General features: G+C 46.2%; 1 protein-coding gene across 3 annotated transcripts in view; it reads left to right on the top strand.

The window, feature by feature from the left end:
• The first annotated feature begins 2,615 nt into the window (after window positions 1-2,615).
• Window positions 2,616-26,762, top strand: part of HDX (highly divergent homeobox) — a 154,191-nt gene continuing 130,044 nt past the window's right edge. Inside the window, exons 1-3 of one of the 3 annotated variants that reach the window (XM_082263846.1) lie at window positions 2,617-2,764; window positions 12,171-12,280; window positions 22,058-22,207. In XM_082263846.1, the coding sequence (XP_082119972.1) occupies window positions 12,212-12,280; window positions 22,058-22,207 (219 nt within the window). In that variant the 5' untranslated portion in view covers window positions 2,617-2,764; window positions 12,171-12,211. Of the gene's footprint in view, window positions 2,765-12,170; window positions 12,281-22,057; window positions 22,208-26,762 lie in introns of all 3 variants that reach the window. The other 2 variants (XM_082263847.1, XM_082263848.1) reach the window with 2 other exon arrangements.

Below are 26,762 nucleotides of genomic sequence, written 5' to 3' on the forward strand. Positions count from 1 at the left end.
ATAATGTACAGATCTCCCCATATATCACCCCTCCCCCTCCTATAATGTACAGATCTCCCCCATATATCACCCCTCCCCCTCCTATAATGTACAGATCTCCCCATATATCACCCCTCCCCCTCCTATAATGTACAGATCTCCCATATATCACCCCTCCTCCTCCTATAATGTACAGATCTCCCATATATCACCCCTCCTCCTCCTATAATGTACAGATCTCCCCATATATCACCCCTCCTCCTCCTATAATGTACAGATCTCCCCATATATCACCCCTCCTCCTCCTATAATGTACAGATCTCCCCATATATCACCCCTCCTCCCTCCTATAATGTACAGATCTCCCCATATATCACCCCTCCTCCTCCTATAATGTACAGATCTCCCCATATATCACCCCTCCTCCTCCTATAATGTACAGATCTCCCCATATATCACCCCTCCTCCTCCTATAATGTACAGATCTCCCCATATATCACCCCTCCCCCTCCTATACTGTACAGATCTCCCCATATATCACCCCTCCTCCTCCTATAATGTACAGATCTCCCCATATATCACCCCTCCCCCTCCTATAATGTACAGATCTCCCCCATATATCACCCCTCCCCCTCCTATAATGTACAGATCTCCCCATATATCACCCCTCCCCCTCCTATAATGTACAGATCTCCCCATATATCACCCCTCCCCCTCCTATAATGTACAGATCTCCCCCATATATCACCCCTCCCCCTCCTATAATGTACAGATCTCCCCATATATCACCCCTCCCCCTCCTATAATGTACAGATCTCCCCATATATCACCCCTCCCCCTCCTATAATGTACAGATCTCCCCATATATCACCCCTTCCCCTCCTATAATGTACAGATCTCCCATATATCACCCCTCCCCCTCCTATAATGTACAGATCTCCCCATATATCACCCCTCCCCCTCCTATAATATACAGATCTCCCCATATATCACCCCTCCCCCTCCTATAATGTACAGATCTCCCCATATATCACCCCTCCCCCTCCTATAATGTACAGATCTCCCATATATCACCCCTCCCCCTCCTATAATGTACAGATCTCCCCATATATCACCCCTCCCCCTCCTATAATATACAGATCTCCCCATATATCACCCCTCCCCCTCCTATAATGTACAGATCTCCCATATATCACCCCTCCTCCTCCTATAATGTACAGATCTCCCATATATCACCCCTCCCCCTCCTATAATGTACAGATCTCCCATATATCACCCCTCCTCCTCCTATAATGTACAGATATCCCCATATATCACCCCTCCCCCTCCTATAATGTACAGATCTCCCCATATATCACCCCTCCCCCTCCTATAATGTACAGATCTCCCCATATATCACCCCTCCCCCTCCTATAATGTACAGATCTCCCATATATCACCCCTCCTCCTCCTATAATGTACAGATCTCCCCATATATCACCCCTCCTCCTCCTATAATGTACAGATCTCCCCATATATCACCCCTCCTCCTCCTATAATGTACAGATCTCCCCATATATCACCCCTCCCCCTCCTATAATGTACAGATCTCCCATATATCACCCCTCCCCCTCCTATAATGTACAGATCTCCCCCATATATCACCCCTCCCCCTCCTATAATGTACAGATCTCCCCATATATCACCCCTCCCCCTCCTATAATGTACAGATCTCCCATATATCACCCCTCCCCCTCCTATAATGTACAGATCTCCCCATATATCACCCCTCCTCCTCCTATAATGTACAGATCTCCCCATATATCACCCCTCCCCCTCCTATAATGTACAGATCTCCCATATATCACCCCTCCCCTCCTATAATGTACAGATCTCCCCATATATCACCCCTCCCCCTCCTATAATATACAGATCTCCCCATATATCACCCCTCCCCCCTCCTATAATGTACAGATCTCCCCATATATCACCCCTCCCCCTCCTATAATGTACAGATCTCCCATATATCACCCCTCCCCCTCCTATAATGTACAGATCTCCCCCATATATCACCCCTCCTCCTCCTATAATGTACAGATCTCCCCATATATCACCCCTCCCCCTCCTATAATGTACAGATCTCCCATATATCACCCCTCCCCCTCCTATAATGTACAGATCTCCCCATATATCACCCCTCCCCCTCCTATAATATACAGATCTCCCCATATATCACCCCTCCCCCTCCTATAATGTACAGATCTCCCCATATATCACCCCTCCCCCTCCTATAATGTACAGATCTCCCATATATCACCCCTCCCCCTCCTATAATGTACAGATCTCCCATATATCACCCCTCCCCCTCCTATAATGTACAGATCTCCCATATATCACCCCTCCCCCTCCTATAATGTACAGATCCCCATATATCACCCCTCCCCCTCCTATAATGTACAGATCTCCCCATATATCACCCCTCCCCCTCCTATAATGTACAGATCTCCCCATATATCACCCCTCCCCCTCCTATAATGTACAGATCCCCCCATATATCACCCCTCCCCCTCAGATCGGTCAGATATCGGGGTGATATCGTACAGAGGAGGTTCCCCTCCCCCAGTATGGACTCCATACCCCCTCCCCCCGGGAATGTCAGGCCCCCGATGATCTCGGCCTCCTATTGGCCGCTGTCTGCTGTGACGTCACGATCATGATGAGAATTGATGATCGGACGGCTGATTTCATTGTCTGGAGCGGAGCGGAGAGGAGCCGGAGGGGCCCCTGAATCCGGGCCCGGGGGGAGGTGAGGAGAGGGCTGGGGGGTGGCCCGGAGGGGGGAGGTGCGGCCCGGAGGGGGGAGGGGATGGCGGTGTTGGGGGGTATGGATGGGGGGACACGGAGGATGGGGGGGTGGGGGGCTGTGATCGGGGCCCAGAGGGGGGCGGAACCGGCAATGGAGGGGTTAATAGAGAACTCCCCGGCCTGAGACTGGAGGGGGGAGGGGAACCGAGCATGCGCAGTGACAGCTCCGCACAGCGATCACATGATCTCCCGAGAGAAACATTGTATCATCTCCATCCCCCCACTTCCCGGGGAGGATACAATGTCTGCTACAGGACTCCGCCCCCTGTACTACAGGACTCCGCCCCCTATACAGTGCACTACACAACTCTGCCCCCTGTACTACAGGACTCCGCCCTCTATATAGTGTACTACGAGACCCCACCCCCAATTCACCTATATACATCCAACCCTGCCCCCTATACTGTGTACTACAGGACTCCACCCCTAAATAATGTGCTTTAAGACTCCGCCCCCAATTCACATATACACATCCAACCCTGCCCCCTATACTACAATACTCCCCTCCCCCTATACCGTGTGCTACAATTCCCCTCCCCCTATACCGTGTGCTACAATTCCCCTCCCCTATACCGTGTGCTACAATTCCCCTCCCCCTATACCGTGTGCTACAATTCCCCTCCCCCTATACCGTGTGCTACAAGATTCATCCCCCAGTTAACCTATACACACTGCACCCCGCCCCTTATACAGTGTACCACAAGACTCCGCCCCAATTTACCTATACACACACCCAACCCCGCCCCTATACCCTGTACACACACAGAACCCCCCCCCCTGCAATTTTCCTAAACCCTAAACTACAGAACCCCACCCCCAATTTCCCCAATACACTGTGCTACATAACTCTACTCCCACTTACTTATTCCCCCATACACTGTACTACTAATCCCCTATACACTGACCCCCCCCCCCATATACTGACCCCCCTATACACTGACCCCCCCCCCCATATACTGACCCCCCCTATTCACTGATCTCCTCCACCCCCTATATACTGATCCCCCTATACACTGATACTTATTCCCCTATTTACCAATCTACCCCACCACTCATACACGAATCCCCCTATACACTAACCCCCCCCCCCCCCATATACTGACCCCCCCCTATACACTGATCTCCTCCACCCCCTATATACTAATCCCCCTATACACTCACCCCCCCATATACTGACCCCCCCTATTCACTGATCTCCTCCACCCCCTATATACTGATCCCCCTATACACTCACCCCCCCATTTACTGACCCCCCTATTCACTGATCTCCCCCACCCCCTATATACTGATCCCCCTATGCAGTGATCCACCCTCCCCCATATACTGATCCCCTATACACTGACCCCCCTCCCCCCCATATACTGATCCCCCTATACACTGATCTACCGCCATATGCTGACCCCCTTTTACACAGATCTACCCCACCCCCATATACTGATCCCCCTATACACTGATGTACCCCACCCCCTATATACCAATCCCCCTATGCACGGATCTACTCTTACCCCACATATACTGCCCCCCTATTCACTGATCTACCCCCCCCCCATTTACTGATTTCCCCATCCACTGATCTACCCCCACCCCCAATATACTGATCTCCTATACAGTGATCCACCCCCCCCCCATATATTGATTCCCCTATAAACTGATCTACCCCCACCCCCCCATTTACTTTTCCCCTGTACACCCTGCCCCCTTTCCCCATATACTCATCCCCCCATGCATTGATCTACTCCCAGCCCCCATATACTGATCCTCCTTATACACTGATCCACCCCCCATATACTGATCCCTCTATACAGTGATCCTCCCCCCTCATATACTGGTCCTCTTTACACTGATCCACCCCCCCCTATATACTGACCCCCCTATACACACTGATCTACCCCCACCCCCCAAATACTGATCTTCTTTACACTGATCCACCCCCCATATACTGATCCCCACTATGCTCTGATCAACCCCATCTCCATATACCGATTCCCCCTATACACTAATCCGCCCCACCCCCCATTTACTGGTCCCCTATACACTGATCACCCTCCCCCCATATACTGATCCTCCGAGGCACTGATCTACCCCCACCCCCCCCATTTACTGATCCCCTCTACACTGATCTACCTCCACCCCCCAGTATACTGATCCCCTATACACTGATCCCCCTATGTACTGATCCACTCCCCCCATATACTACCTATACCCATATACACCTATACACAGATCTACCCCCAACCCCCATATACTGATCTTCTTGCACTCTGATCTACCCCAGCCCTATATTCTGATCCCCCTGTACACTGCACGACCACCCATATACAGATCCCCCATACACTGACCCCCCCCATATACTTATTGCCCTATTCACTGATCTACCCCACCCCCTATATACTGATCCTCCTATACATGGACTCACCCCCATATACTGATCCCCTATACACTGATCTCGTCCATATACTTATTTCCCTATTCACTGATCTACCCCCCCTTATATACTGTTCCCCCTATACACTGCCCCCATATACTGATCCCCCTATACACTCATCCCCCTATACACTGATCCCCCACCACTCCCCCATATACTGATCCCCTATACACTGATCCACTTCCCTATATACTGACCCCCCTATGCACTGATCAACCCCCCCATATACTGATCCCCCTATACATTGATCCACCCCACATATACTGAAGCCCCTATACACTGATCCCCCGCTACACTGATCCACTTCCCTATATACTGACCCTCTATGCACTGATCAACCCCCCCCCCCCCCATACACTGATCCCCCTATACACTGATCCACCCTCCATATACTGACCCCCTATACATTGATCCACCACACATATACTGAACCCCCTATACACTGATCCACCCCCCCCATATACTGATCCCCCTATACACTGACTCCCCTATACACTGATCTACCCCCACCCCCATATACTGTTCCCCTGTACGCTCATCCACCCCACCCCCCATATACTGTTCCCCTATAAATTTGTCCACCCCTCCCCAATTTACTGATCCCCCTATACTCTGATCCATCCCACCCCCATATACTGATCCCCTATACACTGATATACCCCGCCCCCATATACTGATCCCCTATAGACGGATCTACTCCCTACCCCATATACTGCCCCACCCTCCCCCCCATATACATATCCCCTATATATTGATCTACCCCCACCCACCTGATATACCCCCTCTATTGATGCCATTAGCTTCTTCTCGGCCACAGCAGCTGGGAGAAGTGACCTCCAAACCTGGAAGTGATGAAGTAAAGGTGGGATGGCCGAGCCGGAAATATTGATGGGAGACCATGAAGGGGTGCATGGGCAGCTGTGAGGCCACTGGTGGTGCAGGGGAGAGCCATCTCGTCATTGTGTGTTACTACAAATACCACCATTGCTTTCCAAGGATCCCACTAAAAGCATTATGGGAATTTCCAGTGACATAAGGGTGTCCCCCCGCCCCCCCCGTCAGAATACACAGAACAGTGCTGCAGCCAATTGGCTGCAACAGCTGATTGAATATTGGTTTTCCGCAGGACCATTGGACAAAAGCCAGCCAACTTCTGTGGAATAGAGAGGGGGAGACGGACATGGAATTGTCCATACATGTATACCCGGCTGTATAATTAGGACAAATTAGGATGGGTTAGGGTCAGGATAGATTAGGATTAGGATGGGTTAGGGTTAGGATGGATTAGGATGGGTTAGGGTGAATTAGGATGGGTTAGGGTTAGAATGGGGTAGGATGGGCTAGGGTTAGGATGGGTTAGGATGGATTAGGATGGGCTAGGGTTAGGATGGGTTAGGGTTAGAATGGGTTAGGGTTAGAATGAACTAGGATAGGTTAGGGTTAGGATAGATTAGGATGGGCTAGGGTTAGGATGGGTTAGGGTTAGAATGGGTAAAGGTTAGAATGGATTAGGATAGGTTAGGATTAGAATGGATTAGGGTGGGTTAGGGTCAGGATAGATTAGGATGGGCTAGAGTTAGGGTGAATTAGGATGGGTTAGGATGGATTAGAGTGGGTTAAGGTTAAGGCTAAAATAGATTAGGATGGGTTAGGGTTAGGATGGGTTAGGGTTAGGATGGATTACTATGTTCTAGGGCTAGGATGGATTAGGATGAGTTAGGGTTAGAATAGTTCAGGATGGGCTAGGGTGCATTAGGGTTAGGATGTATTTGAATGGGTTTGAGTTAGGCTGGATTAGGATGGGTTAGGATGGGCTAGGGTGCATTAGGGTTAGGATAGGCTAGGGTGTGTTTGGGTTAGGATGGGCTAGGATTAGGATGGATTAGAATTGGTTAGGGTTAGGATGGGCTAAAATGTTCAGGATGGGCTAGGGTGCGTTAGGATTAGGATGTTTTAGGTTGGGCTAGGATTAGGATGGGCTAGGATGGATTAGGGTTAGGATGGATTAGGATGGGCTAGGGTTAGGATGGATTAGAATGGGTTAAGGTTAGGATGGGCTAGGGTTGGGATGGATTAGAATGGGCTAGGGTTAGGATGGATTAGGGTTAGGATGGATTTGAATGGGTTAGGATTAGGATGGGCTAGGGTTAGGATGGGCTAGGGTTAGGGTGAATTAGGATGGGTTAGGGTTAGCATAGGTTAGAATGGAGTAGGATGGGTTAGGGTTAGAATGGGTAAAGGTTAGAATGGATTAGGGTGGGTTAGGGTCAGGATAGATTAGGATGGACTAGAGTTAGGGTGAATTAGGATGGGTTAGGGTTAGGATGGATTATGGTGGGTTAAGGTTAGGGCTAAAATAGATTAGGATGGGTTAGGGCTAAAATGGATTACTATGTTCTAGGGCTAGGATGGCTTAGGATGAGTTAGGGTTAGAATAATTCAGGATGGGCTAGGGTGCATTAGGGTTAGGATGTATTTGAATGGGTTTGAGTTAGGCTGGATTAGGATGGGCTTGGGTGCATTAGGGTTAGGATAGGCTAGGGTGTGTTTGGGTTAGGATGGGCTAGGGTTAGGATGGATTAGGATGGGCTAAGGTTAGGATGGATTAGAATGGGTTAGGGTTAGGATGGGCTAAGATGTTCAGGATGGGCTAGGGTGCGTTAGGATTAGGATGTATTGGGTTGGGCTAGGATTAGGATGGGCTAGGATGGATTAGGGTTAGGATGGGTTAGCATGGGCTAGGGTTAGGATGGATTATGGATTAGAATGGGTTAAGGTTAGGATGGATTAGGATGGGCTAGGGTTAGGATGGATTTGAATGGGTTAGGATTAGGATGGGCTAGGGTTAGGATGGACTAGGGTTAAAATGGATTAGAATTGGCTAGGGTTAGGATGGGTTAAGATGGGCTAGGGTTAGCATGGATTAGGATGGGCAAGGGTTAGGATTGGGTTAGAGTTAAGATGGGCTAGGGTTATGTTGGGTTAGGGTTAAGATGGGCAAAGGTTAGGATAGATTAGGATGAGTTGTGGTTAGGATGGGTTAGGTTAGTATGGGCTAGGGTTAGGATATATTAGTGGTTAGGATGAGTTAAGGTTAGGCCTGGTTAGGGTTAGGATGAGTTAAGGCTTGTGACTGGTTTGGATGAGTTGGGGTTAGTATGGTTTAGGGTTTGGACTTAGTAGGGTTAGGATGGGTTATTGTTAAAACAGGATAGATGTTAGGATGGGTTAATACTTAGGACAGATTAGGGTTAGGATGGGTTAAGGCTCAGGACTGGTTAGGGTTAGGACAGGTTAGACGTTAGAATGGGTTAAGGTTTAGGATTAGTTAGGGTTAGGACAGATTAGGGGTTATGACTGGTTAGGGTTAGAACAGGTTAGACGTTAGAATGGGTTAAGGTTTAGGATTAGTTAGGGTTAGGACAGGTTAGAAGTTAGGACTGGTAGGGTGAGGATGAGTTAGGGTTAGGATTGGTTTGTGTTTGGACAGGTCAGAAGTTTGAATGTATTAAATCTTAGGACAGATTAGGGTTAGGACCGGTTAGTGGTTAGGGTTAAGACGAGTTAAGGTTTAGGATTGGTTAGGGTTAGGATGAGTAAGGGTTAGGACTGGTAGGGTTAGGATGAGTTAGGCTTATGATTGGTTTGCGTTTGGACAGGTTAGAGGTTTGAATGCTTTAGATTTTAGGACTGGTTAGTGGTTAGGGTTAAGATGGGTTAAGGCTTAGGACTGGTTAGGGTTAGGATGAGTAAGGGTTAGTACAGGTTAGAAGTTAGGGTTAGGACAGGTTAGAGGTTAGGATGGGCTAAGGCTCAGGATTAGGGTTAAGGATGGGTTGGTTTCAGGATAGGTTAGAGGTTAGGTTTTAGGATGGGTAAGGATTAAGACAAGAAGTTAGAATGGGTAAAGGCTCAGGACTGATTGGGGTTAAGAAGAGCTAGAGGTATGACAGGTTAGAAGTTAGGGTTAGGATGGATTAGAGGTAAGGATGGGTTATAGTTTAGAGTTAGGATTGGTTATAGTGAGGACAGGTAAGGGTTTGGGGTTAGGACAGTTTAGAGGTTAGCATGGATTAGGCTTAGGATAAGGATGGGGGAAGGGTTAGGATAGACTAGTGTTTGGAAAAAGTAGGGATTAGGACAGGTTAGCAGTTAGGATGGGTTAGGGTTATGACAGGTTAGAGGTTAGGGTTAAAATGGATTAAGGTTTAGGACACGTTGGGTTAGGATGGATTGAGGGCTAGGACAGTCTAGGGTTTGGATAAATTAGAAGTTAGGGTTTGGACGGGTTAGGAGTTAGGATGGGTTAGGTTAGTGAATAGCGGTACCAGAAGTGCAAGCGATACAGACGTATGCAGATGGTATCCTGGTTTATAGAATGTGTCCCATTTATCGGGTATTTTAAAAGACAAGAATAAGTCGATTTATTAGACTAATTATGGTGTTAAAGCCGATCTCTGTCCTCTCCTTAAAAAAATAATCCGTTCCGCAGCACATAATTACAGGACTATCCTACACTTACGTCACGCCACGAGTCCCCTTGCAAAGTCCCACAAATATCTGTTAATCCTGCCAGTAAAGTCAACCTAATGAATCTTCCTGCGATGGGGGAGCTCTCTTGGGCATGGAGTTCACCAGAGCTTCACAGGTTGCCACTGGAGTCCTCTTCCCCTCCCCCATGATGACATCACAGAGCTGGTGGATGTTAGAGACCTTGCGCTCCTCCACCTTCCGTTTGAGGATCCCCACAGATGCTCAATAGGGTTTAGGTCTGGAGACATGCTTGGCCAGTCCGTCACCTTTACCCTCAGCTTCTTTAGCAAGGCAGTGGTCGTCTTGGAGGTGTTTGGGGTTGTTATGTTGGAATACTGCCCTGCAGTCCAGTCTCTGAAGGGAGGGGATCATGCTCTGCTTCAGTATGTCACAGTACATGTTGGCATTCATGGTCCCTCAATGATCTGTAGCTCCCCAGTGCCGGCAGCACTCATGCAGCCCCAGACCATGACACTCCCACCACCATGCCTGACTGTAGGAAGACACACTTGTCTTTGTACTCCTCACCTGGTTGCCCCCACACACGCCTGACACCATCTGACACCAAATAAGTTTATCTTGGTCTCATCAGAGCACAGGAGATGGTTCCAGTAATCCATGTCCTTAGTCTGCTTGTCTTCAGCAAACTGTTTGTGGGCTTTCTTGTGCATCATCTTTAGAAGAGGCTTCCTTCTGGGATGACAGCCATGCAGACCAATTTGATGCAGTGTGCGGCGTATGGTCTGAGCTCTGACAGGCTGACCCCCCACCCCTTTAACCTCTGCAGCAATGCTGGCAGCACTCATACGTCTATTTCCCAAAGACAACCTCTGGATATGACGCTGAGCACGGCACTCAACTTCTTTGATCAACCATTGTGAGGCCTGTTCTGAGTGGAACCTGTCCTGGTAAACCGCTGTATGGTCTTGGCCACCGTGCTGCAGCTCAGTTTCAGGGTCTTGGCAATCTTCCTATAGCCTAGGCCAGGGGTACTCAATTAAAATTCACGGAGGTCCGGTTGGTAACATTTTCTTTCTGCAGAGGTCCGAATCTAATTTTTCTGCTATGACTCAGGTATTTCACGTCACAGCCCCCTTTAATGTGAAAGGGGGTTGTGATAGCAAAAGGGAGACTGAGGGCATTAATTTAGAGCCCCCAACATTAGCGACCCGCTTACATCACAGCCCCCCTTGCAATCACAACCCCCCACATCACAGCTCACCCTCACCTGACATCACAGCCCTTCATATCACAGCCCCCTCATATCATAGCCTCCACTATCACAGCCCCCTCTCACATCACAGCCCCCCCATATCATAGCCAGAGAGCATAGGGGGGGATGAAAAGCACTGTGGGGAGCTGAAGAGCACCAGTGGGGGGGCTAAAGAGCACTGAGGGGGGGTGGCGAGCACTGGGGGGCCAGAAAAGGAAGTTGTATAGGAGGGGGATGGGGCAACTGCATATGGAGGAATCGATCTTTCAGGCATTCAGGGGCTGCAGGAGGAATAGGGAAAGATCGATTCCTCCATATGCAGCAGCCCCATCCCCCTCCTATACAGCACACACAGTCGGGCACTCACCTTCTTCCCGCCGAGGCTCCGCACCTCCCCCCCACGAGCAGCACGGACCGAAGGAGCTTCCTTCACACTGAGATGCGATGACAGAACACAAGGCAGGACACCGGCTGACACCCCCCCAGTGCGTGGCACCTGGGGTGGGCCGCACCCCCCGTTGGTACGCCACTGCTGCTGTGAGTTCAACAGCGGCAGGGGCGGGTGGGTGCATGCGGGGGGGGGGGGGGACAGCTGCTGCGTTCCAGATTTAGGCGCATCTGGGTCTGGATGCGGCGGCCCGGAGTCTGCCTATTGAGGACCCCGGGCCTAGGCCATCTTTATGTAGAGCAACAATTCTATTTTTCAGATCCTCAGAGAGTTCTTTGCCATGAGGTGCCATGTTGAACTTCCAGTGACCAGTATGAGAGAGTGAGAGCGATAACACCAAATTTAACACACCTGCCCCCCATTCACACCTGAGACCTTGTAACACTAACGAGTCACATGACACCGGGGAGGGAAAATGGCTAATTGGGCCCAATTTGGAGATTGTCACTTAGGGGTGTACTCACTTTTGTTGCCAGTGGTTTAGACATTAATGGCTGTGTGTTGAGTTATTTTGAGGGGACAGTAAATTTACACTGTTATACAAGCTGTACACTCACTACTTTACATTGTAGCAAAGTCTCATTTCTTCAGTGTTGTCACATGAAAAGATAGAATAAAATGTGAGGGGTGTACTTACTTTTGTGAGATACTGAGTACATATTTATGTGTGTTATCAATGCAGTCATGTTATTGGCCTTTGTTCACAGAATACATTGTTGCCTTTTTAGGTACGCAGGATTTGGGCCGGTGACTCGTCTACATTTCGAGGATGGAGGGCGGGGTCGCTCCCAACGTCGGGGAGGTCACCTCTACGGGTTCTCAGGGATACCAGCCGGAGGTACGCCACGTTCACATATATACACCACAGACAAGGCGGCGGTGGCCTTGCGGTTCTTCCAGGACAGAACTTTGTATGGAAGTCCTGGTTGTTCCATGTTCACCATCGATCGGCACAGGGGGGGTCGCTCTGTATATAATGTCCAATCACAGTAAAGTCTTCTTAGATCAGAAGGTTTCGTTCCATCTCATGTCTAAAAAAAAAATAGGATTATTCCTCAATTTGGGACAGTGGGCGGGGCTATGCAAATCATTCCTTTATACCCCATTAGCCACATCCACATCTGGTGTATAGTGCAAATCCAGACTAATGTTAGAGAACATCTGCATACAACGGTTCCAGGCTTGTTGGCCATCATCAGTGCAGTGTATGGAAACCATATGGAGGAGGGCATGGGACCCAATGAGACCGCATAACCATACAGGTGGGAAGAGACTAAAATCTGGCCAACAACCATTGGAGAATAATTTCCATGGCCCCGCCCACTGTCCTGAAATGGGGAATAATCCTTTTATTTTGGGGATATGTGATGGAAGGAGACAAATGGAGACCTTCTAAGAAAACCTTCCCATGCCACACATTATTCCCCGTCTCATCGTAACCTGTATGGTTATACTGTGTCTTTCGTATAGTAATATATACACTATATCACCAAAAGTATTGGGACCCCTCTCTATATACACTATATTACCAAAAGTATTGGTACGCCTGCCTTTACATGCACATGAACTTTAATGGCATCCCATGACTATGCTCCAGGGGGCGGAGTGAAACATGTTGGGGGCGTGGCCTGGTCGGAGTCCAGGCTGAGGTTGTCAGTCCATCTACCTTCCTAGGGTCTCTTGGATGTGCAGCATTAGGGGTTAACCCCTTTGTTCACTTGAACTTTAATGGCATCCCAGTCTTAGTCCGTAGGGTTCAATATTGAGTTGGCTCCACCCTTTGCAGCTATAACAGCTTCAACTCTTCTGGGAAGGCCGTCCACAAGGTTTAGGAGTGTCTATGGGAATGTTTCACCATTCTTCCAGAAGCACATTTGTGAGGTCAGGCACTGATGTATGACGAGAAGGCCTGGCTCGCAATTTCTTTGGGGCCATCCTTAAACTCCTCCCACAAAGTTGAGAGCATGAAATTATCCTAAATATCTTGGTATGCTGACACTTTAAGAGTTCCCTTCACTGGAACTAAGGGGCCAAACCCAACCCCTGAAAAACACCCCCACACCATAATCCCCCCTCCACCAAATTATTTGGACCAGTGCACAAAGCAAGGTCCATAAAGACATGGATGAGCGAGTTTGGGGTGGAGGAACGCGATTGGCCTCAACCTGATAGAACACTTTTGGGATGGATTGGAGCAGAGACTGCGAGCCAGGCCTTCTCATCCAACATCAGTGCCTGACCTCACAAATGCTCTTCTGGAAGAATGGTGAAACATTCCCATAGACACTCCTAAACCTTGTGGACGGCCTTCCCAGAAGAGTTGAAGCTGTTATAGCTGCAAAGGGTGGGCCAACTCAATATTGAACCCTACAGACCAGTGGCTTACCTAGAGCATTTGGCACCCGGGGCGGATCCTATATCTGGCACCCCCCCCCCCCCCCCGACTTTAAAATGTAAAAACACCCACAAAAAATTGTAATGTTTTCAAGAATATTTTTTGCACAAATTTCACAGCCCCCCATCACAGTGCCCCTTGCAGTCTGCCCTCCGTCTCTCTAATCTCAGTTCCCCCTTTTGCACTCTCTGCCTCCCCTGCACAGTCCTACCTTCAGCATAGATAGATAGCTAATATTAGCAATGTGTTTAAGTTTGAGTAAGAGATTGGAGACTTGCTAAAGGAGATATTCAGAGACTACAGACATGATACAGGAGATGGTCAGAGACTGAGGACATGATACAGGAGATGGTCAGAGACTGCAGACATGATACAGGAGATGGTCAGAGACTACAGACAGGATACAGTAGATGGTCAGAGACTGAGGACATAATACAGGAGATGGTCAGAGACTGAGGACATGATACAGGAGATGGTCAGAGACTGAGGACATGATACAGGAGATGGTCAGAGACTGAGGACATGATACAGTAGACGGTCAGAGACTGAGGACATGATACAGGAGATGGTCAGAGACTGAGGACATGATACAGGAGATGGTCAGAGACTACAGACATGATACAGGAGATGGTCAGAGACTGCAGACATGATACAGGAGATGGTCAGAGACTGCAGACATGATACAGGAGATGGTCAGAGACTGAGGACATGATACAGGAGATGGTCAGAGACTGCAGACGTGATACAGTAGATGGTCAGAGACTGAGGACATGATACAGGAGATGGTCAGAGACTACGGACGTGATACAGGAGATGCTCAGAGACTGAGGACATGATACAGGAGATGGTCAGAGACTGCAGACATGATACAGGAGATGGTCAGAGACTGCAGACATGATACAGGAGATGGTCAGAGACTGAGGACATGATACAGTAGATGGTCAGAGACTGCAGACATGATACAGGAGATGCTCAGAGACTGAGGACATGATACAGGAGATGCTCAGAGACTGAGGACATGATACAGGAGATGGTCAGAGACTGCAGACATGATACAGGAGATGGTCAGAGACTGAAGACATGATACAGGAGATGGTCAGAGACTGCAGACATGATACAGGAGATGGTCAGAGACTGCAGACATGATACAGGAGATGGTCAGAGACTGCAGACATGATACAGGAGATGGTCAGAGACTGAGGACATGATACAGTAGATGATCAGAGACTGAAGACATGATACAGGAGATGGTCAGAGACTGCAGACATGATACAGGAGATGGTCAGAGACTACAGACATGATACAGTAGATGGTCAGAGACTGAAGACATGATACAGGAGATGGTCAGAGACTGCAGACATGATACAGGAGATGGTCAGAGACTGAGGACATGATACAGTAGATGATCAGAGACTGAAGACATGATACAGGAGATGGTCAGAGACTGCAGACATGATACAGGAGATGGTCAGAGACTGAGGACATGATACAGTAGATGATCAGAGACTGAAGACATGATACAGGAGATGGTCAGAGACTGAGGACATGATACAGGAGATGGTCAGAGACTACAGACATGATACAGTAGATGGTCAGAGACTGCAGACATGATACAGGAGATGGTCAGAGACTGCAGACATGATACAGGAGATGGTCAGAGACTGCGGACATGATACAGGAGATGGTCAGAGACTGCAGACATGATACAGTAGATGGTCAGAGACTGAGGACATGATACAGTAGATGGTCAGAGACTGAGGACATGATACAGGAGATGGTCAGAGACTGCAGACATGATACAGTAGATGATCAGAGACTGCAGACATGATACAGGAGATGGTCAGAGACTGCAGACGTGATACAGTAGATGGTCAGAGACTGCGGACATGATACAGGAGATGGTCAGAGACTGAGGACATGATACAGTAGATGGTCAGAGACTGAGGACATGATACAGTAGATGGTCAGAGACTGAGGACATGATACAAGAGATGGTCAGAGACTGAGGACATGATACAAGAGATGGTCAGAGACTGAGGACATGATACAGGAGACGGTCAGAGACTGAGGACATGATACAAGAGATGGTCAGAGACTGAGGACATGATACAGTAGACGGTCAGAGACTGAGGACATGATACAGGAGATGGTCAGAGACTGAGGACATGATACAGTAGACGGTCAGAGACTGAGGACATGATACAGGAGATGGTCAGAGACTGAGGACATGATACAGGAGATGGTCAGAGACTGAGGACATGATAGAAGATAGAAGAGCACTAGGGGGGCCGGAGAGCACAGACGAAGCAGAGAGCACTGGAGGTGCTGAAGGGCACGGTGGGGGGGGGGGAAACTGGAGAGAATTAGAGGGTTTGGAAAGCATTGTAGGGGGGTTGGAAGGTGCAGGGGGTGGATTGCACTGGGGGGGGGACAGTGAGCACTTAGGGGGGTGGGCAAGGAAAATCAGGGGGGTGGAGAGCACTGGGGGGACAGGGAGTACTTGGGGGGGAGGGAGAAAGCACTGTGGGGAGATGAAGAGCATGGGGGGGGGCTAAAGAACAGGGGGGGTCTAGTGCACTGGGGGGAGAGGGGTTAAAAGCACTGAGGGGGGGATTAGGAGCACTGGAGGAGGTTAAGAACTTTGGGGGGCCAGCAAAAGAAGTTGTATAGAAGGGGGGTGGGGCAGCTGCATATAGAGGAATTGATCTTTCCCTATTCTTCCTGCAGGAGGGAGAGGAGGAGAATCAGTTATTCAGCAGGAAGCTGCAGGAAGAATAGAGAAAGATGAATTCCTCTATGTGCAGCAGCCCCATCCCCCTCCTATCCAGCACTCACCTTCTTCCCGCCGAGGCTCCGCCCCCTTATTCCAGCCGCGGTTCCGCCCCCTTATTCCAGCCGCGGTTCCGCCCCCTTATTCCAGCCGTGGCTCCGCCCCCCACTAGCAGCACGGACTGAAGGAGCTGCCTCTGCAGCTGCCTTCACACAGCGGGATCTGTCTGACTCTGAACACACCGGGCAGAACACCGACTGACACCCCCCAGTGAGTGGCACCCGGGTAGGGTTGCCACCTCATCCCTTTAAACCAGGACACATATTAATTATACAAGTTCTGAGGCTAATATAATGCACATAAGGCACTAAGTGAGTTTAATTACCACCTTAATCAGCCACAGAACCTGTGTAATTAATGTGTGTCCTGGTTTAAAGGGATGAGGTGGCAACCCTACACCCGGGGCGGGCCGCACCCCCGCCCCCCCCCATTGGTACGCCACTGCTACAGACTAAGACTGGGATGCCATTAAAGTTCGTGTGTGTAAAGGCAGGCGTCCCAATACTTTTGAGACAATACATATACACACACACACACATATATATATATATATATATACGTGTGTGTGTGTATATATATATATATATATATATTATTTATTTATTTATTTATTTTTATATATATATATATATATATATATATATATATATAGAGAGAGAGAGGAACTGTATTTTTTTAATATACTCATGTGATGAAAATTATCAAACTTGTATCAATAATCTTATATACAGTAAGTCTTATTCTTCTGGGGTGTTATGTACATTGGGGGGAGGGGGAGGGGGAGGGGGTTGTACTTTGTGGATTCTCTTACCTTAATGTAAGTCTAGCAGACAGTTTGCTATGTGAATAAATTAGTCTCTGCAGTCTCTACTGATATCTAACACCCACAATGCACAATGAGACCATGTGTTCCTTGCCTAGGCGGTGAGTGACATGGATTATTATTATTATATTATTATTATTATTATTATTATTATTGCTGATCTATGCCCTGTTGGTGTATATGACTAAAGTGGCATTCTAGGTATACACCTAACTTGCTTTAAAACTGCCCCCCCCCCCCCTCTCCTTATATCTATGCTGTCTATATACTATTTCCAATCTGCTCAGGTCCATCCACGTGATCTCCTGTGTCAGCCAATGGCCGCTGCAGGGGAGAGGAGGGAGCGCCCACAACAGGTGGTGACGTCATCCATAGGCTCCTATGTCCGAGCCATTTTCGGTGCTCCCTCCTCTCCACTGCAGCTGCCGCCGGCTGACCCAAGAGAGCCGGATCATGTGACTGGACCAGAGCGGGCTGAAAATAGGTGAGTACATACATCTTTCTTACACAGGTTAAGAGGGGGGGGGGGGAGGGGGAGGGGACAATTTTAAGGCTAGTTAGGTGTATTATATTTTAAAATGTACGTCAAAGCCATTTTTTTTCCTGGTTTTGGATGGAGGCGAAAAAGAATTAGAACCCCTGTCTATTTTTTTTTTTTTTTTTTTTTTTTTACTGCTATCTGTGGTTCCATTAGAAAAGGGTTTCCCTCTCTTTCTATCATGGTGACAACATTTCCACTATACAGGAAGTGAGGTGATATCTGCAACAGGGGACACAGACAGGAAGAACAGTCTATAACAGGGATCCTCAAACTACGGCCCTGCAGCTGTTGAGGAACTACAAGTCCCATGAGGCATTGTGGAAAACTGACATTCACAGACATGACTAGGCATGATGGGAAATGTAGTTCCTGAACAACTGGAGGGGCGTAGATTGAAGACCCCTGCTGTATGTGATAAGAAATAGAAAGGCCAATTCCACGTCTAAAAGTCCAGAATTCTATTTTATATAAAATCGCCAAGGAAAATCAGACACGTTTCGCGGAGTTGTGCGAGTCCCCTCTTCTTCAGGGCTATAAACATAAATCTGTGAAAAGAATCAATGTAAGTAACATAAAAAAAAAAAAAAAAAAAAAAAAAAACAAAAAAAAAAAATAGTGATTAACACATATAAATATGTATTATAAAGAATGGAGAAAATGACATAAGAATTGAAAATAAAGTTATCAAAGTTAATAATAATTAAAAAAAAAAAAAAAAAGATTAAGAATGAATTAAAAAAATTGAATTAAAAGTATTAAAAAAATAAATTTTATATATATATATATATATATATATATATATATATATATATATATATATATATATATATATATATATATATATATATAATAAAATAATTAAGTTACTTCTAGTCTCATCCTTATGATACATAGATAAACTATCATAAGGATGAGACTAAAAGTCCCACAAAATAACTGAAAAAAATAAAAATCAACAGAACTCAAAAAAAATGTAACATAAATGAAATGAATTAAAATTAAAAAAAATAAAATAAAATACTTAATTAAAATCGAATTGGTCTATTCAACATATAGATATATTAGATAGATAAACTATCTGTTGATAAGACCAATTCGATTTTACTTTTATTTAAGTTTATTTATTTTTGTTTCATTTTTTTTAATTGTTCTTGTTTAATAAAAAAAATTAAACAAGAATAAGAATAATTAAAAAAATAAAATAAAAAAAAAAAAAACTTAATTAAAATCGAATTGATCTTATAGTTTATCTATCTAATACTCTATCTATATGTTGAATAGACCAATTCAATTTTAATTTTTAATTAAGTATTTTTTTTTTAATCTCATTTCATTATTGTTACATTTTGTTGAGTTCTGATGATTGATTACTTACAGTGGGTACGGAAAGTATTCAGACCCCCTTAAATTTTTCACTCTTTGTTATATTGCAGCCATTTGCTAAAATCATTTAAGTTGATTCTTCTTCCTCATGAATGTACACATAGCACCCCATACTGACAGAAAAACACAGAATTGTTGACATTGTTGCAGATTTATTAAAAAAGAAAAACTGAAATATCACATGGTCCTAAGTATTCAGACCCTTTGCTCAGTATTTAGTAGAAGCCCCCTTTTGATCTAATACAGCCAGGAGTCTTTTTGGGAAAGATGCAACAAGTCTTTCACACCTGGATTTGGGGATCCTCTGCCATTCCTCCTTGCAGATCCTCTCCAGTTCTGTCAGGTTGGATGGTAAACGTTGGTGGACAGCCATTTTTAGGTCTCTCCAGAGATGCTCAATTGGGTTTAAGTCAGGGCTCTGGCTGGGCCATTCAAGAACAGTCACGGAGTTGTTGTGAAGCCACTCCTTCATTATTTTAGCTGTGTGCTTAGGGTCATTGTCTTGTTGGAAGGTAAACCTTCGGCCCAGTCTGAGGTCCAGAGCACTCTGGAGAAGGTTTTTGTCCAGGATATCCCTGTACTTGGCCGCATTCATCTTTCCCTCGATTGCAACCAGTCGTCCTGTCCCTGCAGCTGAAAAACACCCCCACAGCATGATGCTGCCACCACCATGCTTCACTGTTGGGACTGTATTGGACAGGTGATGAGCAGTGCCTGGTTTTCTCCACACATACCGCTTAGAATTAAGGCCAAAAAGTTCTATTTTGGTCTCATCAGACCAGAGAATCTTATTTCTCACCATCTTGGAATCCTTCAGGTGTTTTTTAGCAAACTCCATGCGGGCTTTCATGTGTCTTACACTGAGGAGAGGCTTCCGTCGGGCCACTCTGCCATAAAGCCCCGACTGGTGGAGGGCTGCAGTGATGGTTGACTTTCTACAACTTTCTCCCATCTCCTGACTGCATCTCTGGAGCTCAGCCACAGTGATCTTTGGGTTCTTCTTTACCTCTCTCACCAAGGCTCTTCTCCCCCGATAGCTCAGTTTGGCCGGACGGCCAGCTCTAGGAAGGGTTCTGGTCGTCCCAAACGTCTTCCATTTGAGGATTATGGAGGCCACTGTGCTCTTAGGAACCTTAAGTGCAGCAGAAATCTTTTTGTAACCTTGGCCAGATCTGTGCCTTGCCACAATTCTGTCTCTGAGCTCTTCAGGCAGTTCCTTTGACCTCATGATTCTCATTTGCTCTGACATGCATTGTGATCTTGAAGGTCTTATATAGACAGGTGTGTGGCTTTCCTAATCAAGTCCAATCAGTATAATCAAACACAGCTGGACTCAAATGAAGGTGTAGAACCATCTCAAGGATGATCAGAAGAAATAGAAAGCACCTGAGTTAAATATATGAGTGTCACAGCAAAGGGTCTGAATACTTAGGACCATGTGATATTTCAGTTTTTCTTTTTTAATAAATCTGCAACAATGTCAACAATTCTGTGTTTTTCTGTCAGTATGGGGTGCTATGTGTACATTCATGAGGAAGAAGAATGAACTTAAATGATTTTAGCAAATGGCTGCAATATAACAAAGAGTGAAAAATTTAAGGGGGTCTGAATACTTTCTGTACCCACTGTATATTAATCCCTATTTTTCATTTTTCGTATTTTTGTGGGAATTCTAGTCTCATCCTTAGAGTGATGGATAGATAAACTACCATAAGGATGAGACTAGAAGTCCCACAAAAATAAAAAAAAAAAAACAAAAAATGAAAAATAGAGATTAACATATGCAAGTAATCAACAGAACTTAAAAAAATGTAACAAATTAAAAAAACAAAAACTTAACAATTAAAAAAATAAATAAAAAATAAAAAATGTAATTCAAAATTAAAATCTAATTAGTCAATTCAACATACTTTATCTACCTATTACTCCATCTGCTGAATAGACCAATTTGATTTGATTTTAATTACGTTTTTTTTATTTATTTTAATTTAATTTTTCGTTATTGTTTAATTTTTTTATGGTTAAATTTTTTTGAGTTCTGTTGATTAAATACTTACATATATTAATCCCTATATGTCATTTTTTTTTTTTTTTTTTTTTGTATTTAGATTATATTTATAGCCCTGAAAAAGGGAAACCACCGAAACATGTTGAATTTTTCATTGGTGATTTTTAATTAAAATATAATTCTGGACTTTTATATGGGGGATTCTATTTCTCATCCTGTTATAACTTTCCCACCCATGGAAGTCCTACGATAAATAGAGCAACCAGTCAACTCCAGTACACCTCAAATAATCCAGCCGGGCTGACAGGGGTTCTAGCCCTCTAAGCATTTTTATTTCTGTCTGTGTCCTTGTTGCAGGTTTCCCCTCACTTCCTGTCTAGTAAAACGTTGTCACCAGGACAGGAAATGAGGGGAAATCTCTCTAACAGAGCCCCGGATAGCAGTAAAAACCTGAGAAGGGTTCTAACCCTGCCCCCCCCCACACCATCCAGAACTATGAAAAAAAATAAAAGTTTTGGCTGGAGTCCCATGAATAGGACAGGTCCACTTTACCAGCTGGCGCCTCCTAGGGGTGGGGGGGAGGGGTTTACACTGTTGTTGTGTCATGCAGTGACATGAATCGCTTCCTGCCCCAGCAGATGAACCTTCGCTCTGTGTTCACGGCGGAGCAGCAGAGAATATTGCAGCGCTACTATGAAAACGGAATGACCAATCAGAGCAAAAGCTGCTTCCAGCTCATCCTGCAGTGCGCGCAAGAGACCAAACTGGACTTCAGCGTGGTGCGGGTGAGTAGGTGGGGGGACCCCCCCCACCAGGGATGGGAGTGAATACTTGGGTGTTAGTCCTCTGGGAAGTGTTCATTATGGATTTCCCGAGTCTTATCTCTTTCCAGACAAGGAAACCTATTGATCAGAAGTCTCACTTCTCCTGCTGCACAGCCCCCTCCCCCCCTTGTCTTGGACAGTTGAAATGGATAGAAGTCAGGAAAGGACAGGAAATGAGAGGAGATCCCAACTTAGACCGTTGTCCCAAGGATGGGGGTCTCCATCAGAAGACTTCCTCTTGTCCCAAGGATGGGGGTCTCCATCAGAGGACTTCCTCTTGTCCCAAGGATGGGGGTCTCCATCAGAGGACTTCCTCTTGTCCCAAGGATGGGGGTCTCCATCAGAGGACTTCCTCTTGTCCCAAGGATGGGGGTCTCCATCAGAGGACTTCCTCTTGTCCCAAGGATGGGGGTCTCCATCAGAAGACTTCCTATTGTCCCAAGGATGGGGGACTCCATCAGAGGACTTCCTCTTGTCCCAAGGATGGGGGTCTCCATCAGAGGACTTCCTCTTGTCCCAAGGATGGGGGTCTCCATCAGAGGACTTCCTCTTGTCCCAAGGATGGGGGTCTCCATCAGAGGACTTCCTCTTGTCCCAAGGATGGGGGTCTCCATCAGAGGACTTCCTCTTGTCCCAAGGATGGGGGTCTCCATCAGAAGACTTCCTATTGTCCCAAGGATGGGGGTCTCCATCAGAGGACTTCCTCTTGTCCCAAGGATGGGGGGTCTCCATCAGAAGACTTCCTCTTGTCCCGAGGATGGGGGTCTCTATCAGAAGACTTCCTCTTGTCCCAAGGATGGGGGTCTCCATCAGAGGACTTCCTCTTGTCCCAAGGATGGGGGTCTCCATCAGAAGACTTCCTCTTGTCCCGAGGATGGGGGTCTCCATCAGAAGACTTCCTCTTGTCCCAAGGATGGGGGTCTCCATCAGAGGACTTCCTCTTGTCCCAAGGATGGGGGTCTCCATCAGAAGACTTCCTCTTGTCCCGAGGATGGGGGTCTCCATCAGAAGACTTCCTCTTGTCCCAAGGATGGGGGTCTCCATCAGAAGACTTCCTCTTGTCCCAAGGATGGGGGTCTCCATCAGAGGACTTCCTCTTGTCCCAAAGATGGGGGTCTCCATCAGAGGACTTCCTCTTGTCCCAAGGATGGGGGTCTCCATCAGAGGACTTCCTCTTGTCCCGAGGATGGGGGTCTCCATCAGAAGACTTCCTCTTGTCCCAAGGATGGGGGTCTCCATCAGAAGACTTCCTCTTGTCCCAAGGATGGGGGTCTCCATCAGAAGACTTCCTCTTGTCCAGTGAAGGTGAACCTTGGCACCCCAGAGGTTTTGAAACTACATTTCCCATGATGCTCAACTACCCTGGAGAGTGCATGAGCATCATGGGAAATGTAGTTCCAAAACTTCTGAGGTGCCAAAGTCCGCCATCACTGCCCTAGCCTCTTGTTCTGGTGACAAATGTAACATTTTTGGATTTCCGTTCTCTTTTTTTTTTTTTTTTTTTTTTTGTTACCAGGAATAGAAGAATGGAGAATCCCCATAGTGGGAACATAGATTTTATAGGGGGGGGGGGGCATAGACATTAATGAAAAACAGACAGGGGTTCTAACTCTTCCTCACTCCATCCAAAATAATGAAGATGACTTTAGATACATTGTAAGCTTTATATATATATATATATATATATATATATATATATATATATATATTGTATTATATTTGACTTTTTAATGAATATCCTGAATTTAAATAAATATGAATTTATTGTTGGCCGTTATCCGTACCTTTAGCGCAAAAAAGCTCAAGAAAGAGGCATCCCTTTAAATTCTATTTACAGTATCTGACAAAAGTAAGTACACCCCTCACATTTTTGTAAATATTTTATTCTATCTTTTCATGTGACAACACTGAAGAAATGAGACTTTGCTACAATGTAAAGTAGTGAGTGTACAGCTTGTATAACAGTGTAAATTTACTGTCCCCTCAAAATAACTCAACACACAGCCATTAATGTCTAAACCGCTGGCAACAAAAGTGAGTACACCCCTAAGTGAAAATGTCCAAATTGGGCCCAATTATCCATTTTCCCTCCCCGGTGTCATGTGACTCGTTAGTGTTACAAGGTCTCAGGTGTGAATGGGAAGCAGGTGTGTTAGATTTGGTGTTATCACTCTCGCCTAGGCTATAAGAAGATTACCAAGACCCTGAAACTGAGCTGCAGCACGGTGGCCAAGACCATACAGCGGTATAACAGGACAGGTACCACTCAGAACAGGCCTCACCATGGTCCACCATAGAAGTTGAGTGCACGTGCTCAGCGTCATATCCAGAGGTTGTCTTTGGGAAATAGACGTATGAGTGCTGCCAGCATTGCTGCAGAGGTTGAAGGGGTGGAGGGGTCAGCCTGTCAGTGCTCAGACCATATGCCGCACACTGCATCAAATTGGTCTGCATGGCTGTCATCCCAGAAGGAAGCCTCTTCTAAAGATGATGGACAAGAAAGCCCACAAACAGTTTGCTGAAGACAAGCAGACTAAGGACATGGATTACTGGAACCATCTCATGTGGTCTGATGAGACCTTTGGTTCAGATGGTGTCAAGCGTATGTGGAGGCAACCAGGTGCGGAGTACAAAGACAAGTGTGTCTTGCCTACAGTCAAGCATGGTGGTGGGAGTGTCATGGTCTGGGGCTGCATGAGTGCTGCCGGCACTGGGGAGCTACAGTTCATTGAGGGAACCATGAATGCCAACATGTACTGTGACATACTGAAGCAGAGCATGATCCCCTCCCTTCAGAGACTGGGCTGCAGGGCAGTATTCCAACATAACGACCCCAAACACCTCCAAGACGACCACTGCCTTGCTAAAGAAGCTGAGGGTAAAGGTGATGGACTGGCCAAGCATGTCTCCAGACCTAAACCCTATTGAGTATCTGTGGGGATCCTCAAACAGAAGGTGGAGGAGCGCAAGGTCTCTAACATCCACCAGCTCTGTGATGTCATCATGGAGGAGGGGAAGAGGACTCCATCGACAACCTGTGAAGCTCTGGTGAACTCCATGCCCAGGAGGGTTAAGGCAGTGGTGGAAAATAATGGCGGCCACACAAAATATTGACACCTTGGGCCCAATTTGGACATTGTCACTTAGGGGTGTACTGACTTTTGTTGCCAGCGGTTTAGACATTAATGGCTATGTGTTGAGTTATTTCGAGGGGACAGCAAATTTACACTGTTATACAAGCTGTACACTCACTACTTTACATTGTAGCAAAGTCTAATTTCTTCAGTGTTGTCACATGAAAAGATAGAATAAAATATCAACAAAAATGTGAGGGGTGTACTTACTTTTGTGGGATACTGTATATTAAAAATAAATCCTATTACCAAAAAGCATTTTGTATGTATATATATGTAATATAAACAGTATATACATCCTATCCATATTATCCTTTTCGTGATAAGTACGAGTTGCACTTGTTACTAAAAAGCAGCAACAAGTGTTGGTTGAGGCCCGGGCCCCTTGGGATGCCCGGGCCCCCTACAATTGTATAGGCGCCACCCCCCCCCCCCCTCCCCCTCCATGGCAGCCCTGCCTTTTAGAATGGAATAGAATAAAATACAATAGAATTAATTTAAATAAAATAGAAAAAAAATAGGATAGAAAATAAAATAATAGAATAGAAAATGAATAGAATATAACAGAATAGAATATAGCCAACATTTTAATCGATTGGAAAATAATGAATATACTAAACAATTTCCAAAAATGAATCATTCTAACATAACGAAATTATTAAATTAACAAGTAAATCTGAAACAAATAGTTTCTCTGCTTTAGAGCTGTGGCTCTCAACCTTGGTGAGACCAGGGCCTGATAAATTCTCCCGAGACATCCATACAACATTTTTCGACAGTCTTGATAGAATGTAAATTTTGCACAGAATGTCAAATGATGACCATTAGACTTCAAAAGCAGAAGATCCCATATGGCAGGCACCCCCTCCCCCCCCCCTTTACCCTAGAAGGGAGTCAGCTGAAAGTACGGTATGGATGTAGATCACATCAGTCATGTGATCATATATGGGGCCCGTGCCCAATCCCCTCCCAACAGTATGTGTGCCAAAAACAATTCAACATGGAGGTGACATCTGGAATGTCAGTTTGGATAGTGTGCACAGCATTTTCATCAGATAAAAAATAGATAATCTCTGGAATGTAACAGCCCATGTGGTCCTGGTCCACCCCACTCTGTCAGTGGGAAACATCCCAACACAACTTGACTGGTTTCACCGTACCACGCCGTTACATCAGAACAGGGAAGATACATTACGACTCTGTAAGGGTGGATTTAGTGATAAAGGTGGAATCTGAATTCCCCCCATGTGTAGGTCATAGTGAGTATGGCCAATCCTTCTCCCCGAGGGTCTAAAGAGTACCTGTCCTCAAATGCAATCATAAAGCTGTTTAAAAAGGCCTTCCTGGGATGGGTAAAAGCCAATTATAAGATCAGAGATCAT

Source organism: Pelophylax lessonae, assembly GCF_965119305.1.
Source record: "Pelophylax lessonae genome assembly, chromosome: 7".
Classification (NCBI taxonomy): Eukaryota; Metazoa; Chordata; class Amphibia; order Anura; family Ranidae; genus Pelophylax; species Pelophylax lessonae.